Source organism: Lolium perenne, chromosome 2, assembly GCF_019359855.2.
Source record: "Lolium perenne isolate Kyuss_39 chromosome 2, Kyuss_2.0, whole genome shotgun sequence".
In the NCBI taxonomy this organism is placed as follows: Eukaryota; Viridiplantae; Streptophyta; class Magnoliopsida; order Poales; family Poaceae; genus Lolium; species Lolium perenne.
This window is the reverse complement of record NC_067245.2, coordinates 270,917,717-270,929,840: the sequence shown is the minus strand read 5'-3', so window position 1 is coordinate 270,929,840 and position 12,124 is coordinate 270,917,717. Positions and strand designations below refer to the sequence as shown.

Sequence of the window (12,124 nt, the reverse complement as noted above, 5' to 3'; positions counted from 1 at the left end):
CCCTTTGGGACTCCGCCTTCCATAGTGGTTTCTTCCGGACTTTTCTAGAACCTTCTAGAACCTTCCATAGAACCTTCCGGATCATTTTAAATCTCATAAAATGACTTCCTATATATGAATCTTATTCTCCGGACCATTCCGGAACTCCTCGTGATGTCCGGGATCTCATCCGGGACTCCGAACAAATATTCGAACTCCATTCCATATTCAAGTTCTACCATTTCAACATCCAACTTTAAGTGTGTCACCCTACGGTTCGAGAACTATGCGGACATGGTTGAGTACTCACTCCGACCAATAACCAATAGCGGGATCTGGAGATCCATAATGGCTCCCACATATTCAACGATGACTTTAGTGATCGAATGAACCATTCACATACGATACCAATTCCCTTTGTCACGCGATATTTTACTTGTCCGAGGTTTGATCATCGGTATCACTCTATACCTTGTTCAACCTCGTCTCCTGACAAGTACTTTTTACTCGTACCGTGGTATGTGGTCTCTTATGAACTTATTCATATGCTTGCAAGACATTAGACGACATTCCACCGAGAGGGCCCAGAGTATATCTATCCGTCATCGGGATGGACAAATCCCACTATTGATCCATATGCTTCAACTCATACTTTCCGGATACTTAATCCCATCTTTATAACCACCCATTTACGCAGTGGCGTTTGATGTAATCAAAGTGCCTTTCCGGTATAAGTGATTTACATGATCTCATGGTCATAAGGATTAGGTAACTATGTATCGAAAGCTTATAGCAAATAACTTAATGACGTAATCTTATGCTACGCTTAATTGGGTGTGTCCATTACATCATTCATACAATGATATAACCTTGTTATTAATAACATCCAATGTTCATGATTATGAAACTAATCATCCATTAATCAACAAGCTAGTTAAGAGGCATACTAGGGACTCTTTGTTGTTTACATATCACACATGTACTAATGTTTTGGTTAATACAATTATAGCATGACATATAAATATTTATCATAAACATAAAGATATATAATAACCACTTTTATTATTGCCTCTTGGGCATATATCCTTCAGCGCCCTCCTCATCCCGAAGCCGGAGGTGAAGGAGGAGCCGGAGGAAGCGTCGCGGGCGGCGCTGCTGGCGGAGTATGAGCGGCAGCAGCGGCTCATCGCCAGCAGCGACGACCCCGAGGACTGCCCAGGTCTGCGGGCGGCGTTCTTTGCGTCCATGAACGACAAGGACGCCTGGAGGGGCGACTTCGACGCGGCGATCGCCTTGTCCATCCGCGACTCCGGCAAGCCGCTGGTGGACCTCACCGACGACGGCGAGGCATGTCCAAGCGGCGTGGTGAAGGACGAGCCCGTCGGCGAGCGCGTCAAGCAGGAGGTCGTCACCGACGACATGTACAACTTCCAGCAGTACTACGACGCCTCCGGCCGCCGCAAGTGGTTCTAGATTAGGTTTAGTTTAATTTTAGTCAAATTTCGTTCGAATCTATGTAAGTTTGGACGAATCTTAGTCGAATCTCGTTAAGTTTAAAATTTCCGAATTTTTGTTTGGGGGACGCGACTGGGGAGCGACGTCCCCCCAAAGGCGGCACGAACGAAACACGTCCCCCAAACGCTCAATCCGGCGCGGTTTGGGGGACGCGGCTGGAGATGCTCTTAGTCTGGTTCTTGAAACACTTATGTGCTATGATTTCCTGTTGGTATTTTCTGGAGCTTCAGATGTGTCAAGATGTTTCATTGTAGGTGCATGTGTTTTCATAATGTATGACCATTTGGCCAAAGCTAAGTTTCCAAATGTGCAACATATATCTCATAGCTAGTGCTAAGTAATTTGCATCCCCTCTAACTGGGTAGTTTAGTGCCAATACAAGTTTTAAACACTTAAACATGATAAGATGAACCCGTTTTCTCTTCTAAGGCGTCATTTGCAATGCCATTATGTACTTCAGGAATTGGAAGTTATGTGGAACTAAGTTGAGGCCACCATTTGAGCCACAAATTTTGTAGAGAACCAATTCCTTCTGTTGCTAGCTTTGGCCAAGTCGTCCTAGGTTTTATGTAAATACCAGCAAGTCATTTATGTAAAACCATAGTCTTTTCTTTTCCATGACGTAAACCACACTTTACTGTGTAATACCATACATTAGCTGCAATGTCAAACTTCAGCTTTCTGTTAATGGAATCCAGTTGAAATAACCTAACTTCCCCCATATGCGACATGCGGTGTGTCGCCGCACCAGCTTGACTAGTTCTTTTAGTCGTTGTGTTGGAACTTTGCAGGTTCGCTCCAAACTTGTAATCACAGTGTTGGCTTCACCCTCTTTGGAAATACACGGATTTATGTTAATACCAGCAAGGCATTTATGTAAAACCGTAATATTTTCTTTTTCATGATGTAAATATAACTGTGCTGTGTAATGCCCTACATTAGCTGCAATGTCAAACTTCAGCTTTCTGTTCATGGAATCCAGTTGAAATAACCTAACTTCAGTCATATGCGACACTGGGAGTGTCACCGCACCAACTTGGCTAGTTCTTTTAGAGGCTGTCGCTGTGTTTTTTTTTTTTTTTGAAACGGGGGCAAAAGCTTTGCCTCATTCTATTAATTAAGAAGAAGGTTCGACATGAGAGAACATGCTAAGAAGTAGTACATAAAGCTTACACGAATTACTCTCGCGGCATTATATTGCCCATATTTTTGGCACCCGCTAAAACCCATAAACGTGCCTCATGCTTAATCTTATCGAAGACTACTTGCGCCGGCGCGCTTTTAGCCCGGAAGACCCTAGCATTCCTTTCATTCCACACTTCCCAAGCAACTAGCAAGGTGATAGAAGCCATGGCCTTGCGGTTGGGCATGCCTCCTCCCGCCATGAGGGACCACCACTCGGCCGTGTTGAGATTTGCCCATTGCATGGGGTGAAGCTCATTGAGCCCCGCCCACTCTTTAAGGAGGCCCCAAATGCGGATGGTGAAGCGGCAATGGACGAAGAGGTGGTCGATAGATTCCGTGTGTTGTTCGCAAAGAGGACATAGCCCACAATTTGGCCACCCTCGCTTGGCCAACCGGTCGGCCGTCCAAATCCTTCCTTGGTTGACAAGCCATGCAAAAAAATTCACCTTTGGTGGTGCCCATGCTTTCCATATTGTCTTGTACATAGGCGAGATGGTGGACCCGATGAAGTGCAACTCATAAGCCGACTTGGTCGTGTATTGCCCATTAGGCGTAAGCTTCCAAGAAATGTCGTCCTCCACCTCCGGGTCAAGGTTGACGTTGGATATAAGGGCCCAAAGGTCGACAAATTGGGAGAGGTGTTCTTCGGTGAAGGAGATATCTAAGGTGATTTTGCTTATCCAAACATCATCGCAAAGAGCTTGTGAGAACTTCCAATTCTTCCTCTTGGAAGCAACAAAAATGAGAGGGGCAATGTCAATCGGTTTTCTCCCTTGGAGCCAAGGGGCATGCCAAAAGGGCGTCTTCTTCCCATTCCCAAGAGTGATGGCGGTAGCTGCATAGAAAATGTCCATGTCTTCATGAGAGCAAGGGTTCCCGGAGCCGATCCAAATCTTGGAAGGGTCTTTCCACTCAAGCCAAGGCCATCGTAAACGAAGCGCTGTCGCAAACTTCTCCAAGTGAAGAACGCCGAGACCCCCTAGCTTCTTAGGGCGGCACACCATATCCCAGTTGACTTTACACTTAGCCCCGGTGGTAGTGTCCTTGACGGACCAAAGGAAGGCTCTCTGAATCTTGTTGATGAATTTGATAGTGCCCGGAGGGATGCATAGGGGGGTGAGGTGGTAGATGGCTTGAGAGGTGATCACCGATTTTACCAAGGCGGTGCGGCCGGCCGTGGAGATGAGCTTGCCATTCCAAGTGGGGGGCTTGTTTACGCATTTGTCCTCAAGATGTTGGAAGTCCCCTCTCTTCAAGCACAAAACGGAGAGCGGAAGCCCAAGGTACCTAAGCGGGAAGGAAGCGATGGTGGCAGGGATGTCCGCGAGAATGTCATTCAAGTTGAGATTGGTGCAACGTATAGGGACGACAGAGCTTTTCTGCAGGTTGGTGCAAAGACCCGTGACCTCACCAAAGTTATGTAAGATGGATGCTAGATTTGTGATGTCCTCCTTGAATGGTGCCACAAACACCGCCGCGTCGTCCGCATAGAGAGAAGTCCTCACCGGCGAGCCGCGGCCGCGGAGCTTGTGAAGGAGCCCATGAGCCGTGGCAATAACACCGCCGCTGTCGCTGTGTTGCAGCATTGTAGGTTGGCTCCAAACTTCCAATCGAAGTGTTGGCTTCGCCGTCTTACGAATCGAACAGACAATTAAGGCCTACAAATATCTACTGATCCTACATATAATTTACACAGACGAGCTTCTGAGATATACTACTGGTGCTAACCTGTGCATCACATATCCGGAGTGATCCATACCTCCGAAGGGTAAAGGATGCTCAACGAATCACGCATACCTCCAAAGGGAAAAACACGCTTGAAAGTCCTTGTTTTGGGGTCATAAGCCCTTACACCTCCCCAGTCGGAAATTCGGCCGAGCAAATCAAATGCTTGTGTCATCCAGGGAGCAGAGAAATAGATTAATTGAGGTTGTACACCACGGAGATTCTCTGTGGGTAAACATGCCGAGTGGTTGAGTCCAACGAAAATCGCATGATCTCTCAACTCCTCCATCGATACTTTTCTGCAACCTTCAATATCAACCTTGCGAATCTTGAACTTGACATTATCTGGATACCTACTCTTTGCCCTTGTATAGATCATGCGGACTTGCCAGAGATCACCCCACGGTGTAGATACCAGGTGTCTAGTAAGAATATGTGCATAGTGGCTATAATATTTAACAATCACCTCCTTTGTTGGTCCATCCGGTGCATCAAGATCCCACTTAATCACTGTTCCGTGCATTGTCACGCTGTAGAACCTCCCATTGTGGTACGCACAATCGATGTACCGGTCTTCCTTGCTCGCATTTAGAATTGAAGCAGTTTGCCACTTGCTTTCTCCTGCCTTAATGAAAGAAAGCCAATCACTATCACAATGGATGATCATCGCAATGTAGTCACCACCATTAGACGGGCTGCAGGACAACACAGCCTTCTGATAAAACCATGTTCCTAGATAATTTGTCTGATATACTTGGTCTCTCCTAAAAAGATAGTGTTGCAAGTTTCCTTTGTCATAGACAGCCGTCACGCACGCGAAATCAGTGATCGGCGGGAGAGGGATCATGCACGAGGTGAACGTGTTGAACAGAACAAGATTGGAAAGGTCATTTACCAGAACCAGCCACCCGTGGGAGGCTCCACAACATGCAACAAAGCAACCCTTGGGAAAATTAACGTTGTAAACCTTGTGGACGTCAAGGGGGTGGCGGAAGTTGCAGGTTGCTGCTCCTGGAGCCCAGTTGATCCGAGAATCCACCTTGAATTCCCTTTGCTCGAGGAAGTTGGCCCAAGACACGAGCCATGGAGTGCGAGAATGTGGGATGCCGGCAGCCTTGGCCGCCGAGAACCATGCCTTGCAGACAGCTTGAAATGCAAGGGCTTGGGGTAGCTCAAGGCGTTGCAGGATGCTGAGAAGGAGATCATTTGGGAGGTCCGACCACCCGGATGGCGCTGCGCCGCTGCCATAGTAATTGAAATACTTGCAGGTTGCTGCTCCTGGAGCCCAGTTCATCCGAGAATCCACCTTGAATTCCCTTTGCTCGAGGAAGTTGGCCCAAGACACGAGCCATGGAGTGCGAGAATGTGGGATTCCGGCAGCCTTGGCCGCCGAGAACCATGCCGTGCAGACAGCTTCAAATGCAAGGGCTTGGGGTAGCTCAAGGCGTTGCAGGATGCTGAGAAGGAGATCATTTGGGAGGTCCGACCACCCGGATGGCGCTGCCATAGTAATTGAAATACTTGTGGTTATGTGCTTGCGATGAAATTTTTATATGACAAGGCAAACAAAGAGAAGGACCCAATATATACATATCTATATGATGACTCTACCAGGATTGTTTCCGTATCTCAAAGGAAATCGGAAAACCAATTGGAAAGCTGAATAGAAACTCGGAGAAGCTCATAGTCGTACTGCACTCGTACACGGGAACGCACATAAAAACTGTATCTTTTTATGTACTCCGGTCCAAAATAATAGCCCAAAAATGGATGTATCTAGACATGTTTTAGTGTATAGATACATCCATTTTGAGGCAATTAATTTGAACCGGAGTAATACTATTTTGAAAGGAAAATCGAAGCAAATAAGTAAACAATAACGAGGGAAATAACACGCATCTTCTATGTTATTAGGTTGGGTGAGCTGAAGATTGAGATAGACATACCCATAGCAGCCCCGGATAGCTCGTCGCCGGGGGTGGAATCGACGACAGGAGGAGTCCCTCCCATACTGGTCCCCGTCGAATCAAATTGGCGACGCGGACGGACGGACGGAGAGAGATGGAGAAGTCGTCAGATCTCGCAGTCAGGCCGGAAGTTGGGAGGGGGGCTCGCCCTTGTAGGTGAAGGATCTTGTCAGCAACAAGTATTGGCATCGGAATCGCGCCACGGGGAGTTGCCGTCGGGGCTGCGCTCGCCGGACATGAGGGCGGAGATGGTTGGGGAATGGCTGTTCGTTTTTTTTGGATGAAGAGGATACGTGGCTGACTTGTGGCCTTTTATTGTGTGGGCTCTTCGTGACCGGCCCACTATCTGTTCATCAGTGAGCCCGCAGCTTCTGCTTCCCTCGAAAGAAAGAAAAACAAAAACATATCAGCCATCTTCTGCTGACCGCCACATCAGCGCCTTGCAGAAGTCGCCGGCCCACGGGACAGGGGCGAACAGAACACGCCGACGCCGTCACGCCACGGCTCGCCCCTCCGCCGCGCGCTCCTTCTCGCGGGAAATCACGCCCAGACCTCCGCCGCCACGCCCGAATCGCCTCGATCTGGCCGCGCCCGATCGGGATCCACGCGCCGCCGGGTGCTTCGTAGGTCAGGTTTCTTCTTCGGGCCCCGTGTGTTTCCTTTTAAATCCGTGCAGGCAGCGAGATGTTCCATGGAGCCGACTAACTCGAATTCCTCCGACCTAGCCTCGTAGTTCGCGCGTAGATTCTTCCTCTCCGCCTCCTGTTGGTGCTACTAGGACGAGGACTCGAGGAGTCTGAGCGATCTGAACCGAATTTAGCGTACCTTTTTGTCGTTGGGAATTTAGCATACCTTTTCATTGCCCTAAGTTTTGCGTATGATGGCTTAGTTGGTTGGTCTCGTTTATAGTGTCTGCGCCTATGTTCTACTGAAACTAACTCTGTTACCGGAAACTATGTTGTTCTGGATAATCGATCGGTTGGTTGGTACCATTGACAGGTTGGAACTAACACACTTCTTCTTGCGCTGCAGGTAGTACCCATTGCGTGAAGAATCTGGGAATTTGATATAACTTGTACTGGAAGCTCATTTGTCAGTCGGGTATCGTCGATATTTGTCGTTGCAACGAGTGCCTTGTGCATCTGTGGATGCCCACTGATCACGGGAAGGTGATGTTGGTTGAGATTGAGAGCTTGTGACATCACATAGGTTGTAACTATAACTATCTGCCACCATGAGGGTCAATCTTGAGCTCCTCATGCCCTTGATGGCGCAATACAAGGCGCCAGCATGGGCCACAATTGTTGCTGGCTTCTTTGTTCTGCTCGCCCTTTCCCTCTCCATGTACCTGATATTTGACCACCTATCGGCCTACAACAACCCTGAGGTTTCTGCTTTTCTGTCAGCTGCATCAGTTTTCAACCTAGCTCTGTTTGATAAGCATTTATTTACTCTTTTGCACTTGTTCTACCTCTCCAGGAACAGAAATTTGTTCTGGGTGTTATCTTGATGGTCCCTTTCTACGCAATTGAGTCGGTAAAACCCCTAAGCAATTTCTATATGTGCTAAATTATATCAACAGTATGTTTTGTAACCGTGCTCTCCTTTTGGTACAGTATATTTCTTTGATAGATCCAAATACCAATGTTTACTGTGGCATCATGCGCGATGGTTATGAAGCATTTGCCATGTACTGCTTTGGAAGATATATTACTGCATGTTTAGGTAAGTTGTATATAGTGGCATTGTGATAGCCCCTACTTTGTTACCTGCAGCAGTTACCTTTGTTTGTCAACTTGCATTTAGTAGAGCTGACACCATTTTCTACTTTGAAGTGCTAATGCTTAGGCTATTATTATACTTCGCATTTTAAAAAATTCTTTTAACAGGACACGAATAGAACATCTGTTCAAATAACGAATCCTTGTGGATTGAATGCTCAATCAATTTTTTATTGCCTTGTATATCTGAAAAGTGTGAACTAGAAGGGCTGGTTTATTAGTTGATGTATTCCGTTTCTTTACTCTATCTGTTTAAATGTAGGTGGGGAAGAAAAAACGATAGCCTTTTTGAAGAGAGAAGGCGGCACAGATTCTGGGCAACCCCTTTTGGATCATGCCTCCGAGAAAGGAATCATACACCATCATTTTCCTGTCAATTTTATATTGAAACCTTGGCGAATGGGGACGCGGTTTTACCAGATTATCAAATTTGGAATCTTCCAATATGTATTCCACTAACCCTTATTGCAATTTGATAGTTCTGGAAAGTTGAGAATATATTAGTTAAATCATTTTTCTCATGCAGGTAATTATAAAGACGCTCACAGCTAGCTTATCGCTTTTTCTAGAAGCTTTTGGTGTATATTGTGAAGGAGAATTCAATTTGCGATGTGGGTAAGATGATTTTTTTCTTTTCTGCTTGTTTGGTCTCACAGGGAAATAAGGCACTGTCCATACTTTGACTTGTTTATGCAGAAGACTTGACTGCGTAGACAATATAAAATTTAGGGTTTTCATGCTATTTTCATGACGATAAATGAAACTTGCATGCTCCAGTTTTGCTCTCTAATCATCGGGGACTTAACCCATATCTCACATTTGACTCTTTCCCTGGAAGCCCAAGCTGATATTGCTAAATCAATTAATTGCTTAAACTGTTCTTATATATTTCTCTAGTTATGTGATAACTCATAAACATCGCTTTTTATGCAGATACCCTTACTTTGCTGCGGTCCTGAATTTCAGTCAGTTTTGGGCCCTGTATTGTTTAGTAGAATGGTACACAGCCACCAAGGAGGAATTGGCACATATAAAACCTCTGGCTAAGTTCCTTTCTTTCAAGTCAATAGTATTCCTCACTTGGTGGCAAGGAGTGGTGATTGCAATAATGTTTTCTTTGGGCTTGCTTAGAAGTCCTATAGCCCAGAGCTTGGAGTTAAAATCGAGTATTCAAGATTTCATTATTTGCATAGAGGTATTTATATTTCCAAGTTTATGTTTCTAAAAGTTTTCTTGCCTTTCGCTTTAAAAAAATTATACTACTGTCATGTTTCTGTGATTATCTGCTGTGTAAATCTGATGGCATTGTGTCTTCCTCCAGCACAGATGGGCATAGCGTCAGTTGTTCACCTCTATGTGTTCCCTGCTAAACCCTATGAGCTCTTAGTTAACCAGACACCTGGAAACATTTCAGTCCTCGGAGATTATGCATCAGCTGACCCTATAGATCCTTACGAAATCAAGGAAAGCAACCGGCCCAGCAAAATGAAGCTTCCACAGTTTGAACCGGATGAGAGAAGTGCAACAAACATCAAGGAGAGTGTCAAAGACTTTGTGATCGGCAGCGGGGAATATGTGAGTTCTCGACATCTTTTAAGATATCTTACCATGAAGCTGTCAATGTATATATTTTTTATCATGTCTCACGCTTGGTTATGAATTACGAAACATGTGGTTAGCACGTGCACACAATATGGGTCACAGTTCTAATGCTTCTGCATTGTTTCGCTTTCACCAACCTTTAGGTGATCAAGGATTTTAAGTTCACTGTTAACCAAGCAGTGCGGCCGGTGGAGAAGCGGTTTGATAAACTGATGAAGAAGAAAGACAAGTATAAGAAAAGCCAGGATGACAACTGGGTGAGTGCCGCATCACCAGAGAGACCGGTTCGTGGTATCGATGATCCGCTACTAGGCGGGAGCTCAAGTGACAGTGGGGTCCTGAAGGGTAAAAAACACCGTAGAATGGCCAGCTCAGCTGCTTCTGCGGACAGTTGGGGAGGTGGCGACAAGACACCTGATGGCTACGAGATAAGGGGCCGCCGCTGGGCAGTGAAGAATTAACGGTTTAACCAGTATGCAGGATTGGTACATTCTCAAACCATACACGTGAAAAAGAAAGTGGCATTTTGTTACAGCAATCGCTGGTAACCTTCTGCAACACTGGCCAGTTTTGTTGCCTATGCAAGTTCACGTTGTGCTGTGTTGTAGTTAGCTGTACCTCCTGAATCCTGATGAATCCTTATACTGTAGTTTCTGTGCATAGCCTATTATTTCCTCCTTAAAAAAGGATTGGTACAAAAATCGATTATTACAAATTCAATTGGTGTTACTCAGAATTGAGACGGAACTTTATTTCTGTACAAATGGAAGGCCCCTCTACAAGTGTCCCTTTTGCCGATTTACTATTTTTGTGACTATTGTTTGTACAGTAGTCTCATGAATATCAGATGAACAATAAAGGAGATTTCAATAATTTCATCCTGAAGTAGAATGTGTTTCATGCATATAGCATGTGAAATCGTTTTCTGGAAAATCAGTTGTTACATCCAATGTCTCTATACCTTTTCATACCTTTTTGCTGTCCTTCAAAATTCCATGACTAATTAAACAAAGAAATAGATCTACTGGTTACTGGACAACCTATCTCTGGCTTTTTTCTGTTTCTCTTGATGTACATCTTCAGTTCATTCTTTTATGGGACATGCGATTAATCATGACATATCTAAAATTCGTTAGATATTGTTCTGTGACTGTCTTTAACATATGCATAGCAAAGGTGGGAGCATCTGCACACTTCTGAGCAGTCTTCTCCCACGCGAATCCAAATCTATGAACAACAAGTTCCTTTCAGAAAAACAACTGCACATTCAACAAGAGCTAATGCACAGCTGAAAATTGCCACTTCATTCTTTTCCGTGGTATTTGATTAATCATGACATATGTAAAATTCTGCAGATATTTTCCTGTGACTATCTGTAGCAAATGCTGGAGCATCTGCTCGCCGATACTGTGCAGCCTGAATCCTGATGAATCCTTACACTGTAGTTTATGTGCATAGCCTATTATTTCTACTTTAAAAGAAGACTGATACTCCCTCCATGCAAAAAGTCGAAATAGATGTCTTAGATTTGCCTAAATTTGGTATACAGAGTTAGCACAAGGAATCGATTATTACAAATTCAATTAGTGTTACTCAGAGTTGAGAAGAAAGTTTTTTTGCATACAAATGGAAGCCCTCTACATGACTGCAAGTGTCTTGTTTTCCGAATTAATTATTTTTACACTATTGTCTGTGTTGTATACTCTGGTAGCACGAATATTCCCACGAGCATCAGATTAACACCAAGGGAAATGTTGATAGTGCTCCCCTCCATATGTTCCTATATATTCCATGCGTCTAGCACGTGGAAACCATTTTCTGGAAGTCGAAATTGTTGCATGCAGCGTTCTCTTTGCCCTTTTCATGCTCATCTGTTCTCCTCACACAACCTTTAATGCCTGGAAAAAGGACAGAAGATAAAGCTACTATTCGCTGCAAAGCTGTATGGCCTTTTCTGTTCCTCCTGATCGTATTCTGAGTAACGTCTTCAGTTTCTTTTACGGGGCGTCTGATTCGTCATGAGATATCTGAAATTCCGTAAGATGTTTTTCCTAGCAAAGGCTAGAGCATCTGCTCACTGCCGTGCAGTCTGAGCATCTGTCTCTGAATATTTAGACAAGTGTCACTTTTCGACACTTGGTCAGTTTCGTGAGGTTCAGTGTAGTTAGCCGTTTCTTTCGTTTTTTGATTCGGTTTGTTCTAGTCGTCGCGTTTTGTAGGCCGCCAGGACCTATTATACATACACCGTTGAGCTTGATGCTCGGTTGTGGGATGGCACGATCTGTAGCTTCACGTTCTAGGGTTTTAGGGCTACTGGCGAATCCAAATCTATCAACAGGTTCCTTCAGAAAAACAACATTCAGCTACAGT

At 45.0% G+C, this 12,124-nt stretch overlaps 2 protein-coding genes across 3 annotated transcripts; one reads left to right on the top strand and one right to left on the bottom strand.

Annotated features, from left to right (window-relative positions):
• Positions 1–2,365: 2,365 nt before the first annotated feature.
• On the bottom strand, positions 2,366–6,660 carry LOC127335921 (probable F-box protein At4g22165). Of its 2 annotated transcripts, XM_071826672.1 has the most exons (3): positions 6,351–6,660; positions 5,300–5,904; positions 2,366–5,029 (listed from the first exon to the last, which is right to left on the bottom strand). In XM_071826672.1, exons 1-3 carry the CDS (start codon positions 6,412–6,414, stop codon positions 4,415–4,417), a joined length of 1,284 nt encoding a protein of 427 aa, XP_071682773.1. In that variant the 5' UTR covers positions 6,415–6,660; the 3' UTR covers positions 2,366–4,414. The 2 variants fall into 2 exon arrangements, with proteins under 2 accessions (XP_071682773.1, XP_071682772.1); XM_071826671.1 differs by having other exon boundaries at positions 2,366–5,904; positions 6,351–6,659.
• Positions 6,661–6,784: 124 nt separating this feature from the next.
• Positions 6,785–10,518, top strand: LOC127335920 (protein LAZ1). Its single transcript, XM_051362662.2, has 9 exons — positions 6,785–6,998; positions 7,404–7,758; positions 7,851–7,907; positions 7,988–8,096; positions 8,415–8,599; positions 8,679–8,767; positions 9,086–9,347; positions 9,479–9,727; positions 9,898–10,518. Exons 2-9 carry the CDS (start codon positions 7,606–7,608, stop codon positions 10,213–10,215), a joined length of 1,422 nt encoding a protein of 473 aa, XP_051218622.1. The 5' UTR covers positions 6,785–6,998; positions 7,404–7,605; the 3' UTR covers positions 10,216–10,518.
• Positions 10,519–12,124: the final 1,606 nt, after the last annotated feature.

Bases quoted from the DNA above. Each gene is read 5' to 3' on its own strand.
- LOC127335921 (XM_071826671.1), bottom strand. From the start codon at position 6,414: ATGGGAGGGACTCCTCCTGTCGTCGATTCCACCCCCGGCGACGAGCTA. The intron at 5,905-6,350 runs GTATGTCTATCT...TTACTATGGCAG, and splicing joins GCTATCCGGGGCTGCTATGG to CGCCATCCGGGTGGTCGGAC.
- LOC127335920 (XM_051362662.2), top strand. From the start codon at position 7,606: ATGAGGGTCAATCTTGAGCTCCTCATGCCCTTGATGGCGCAATACAAG. The intron at 8,600-8,678 runs GTATTCCACTAA...TTTCTCATGCAG, and splicing joins AATTTGGAATCTTCCAATAT to GTAATTATAAAGACGCTCAC. The intron at 9,728-9,897 runs GTGAGTTCTCGA...ACCAACCTTTAG, and splicing joins TGATCGGCAGCGGGGAATAT to GTGATCAAGGATTTTAAGTT.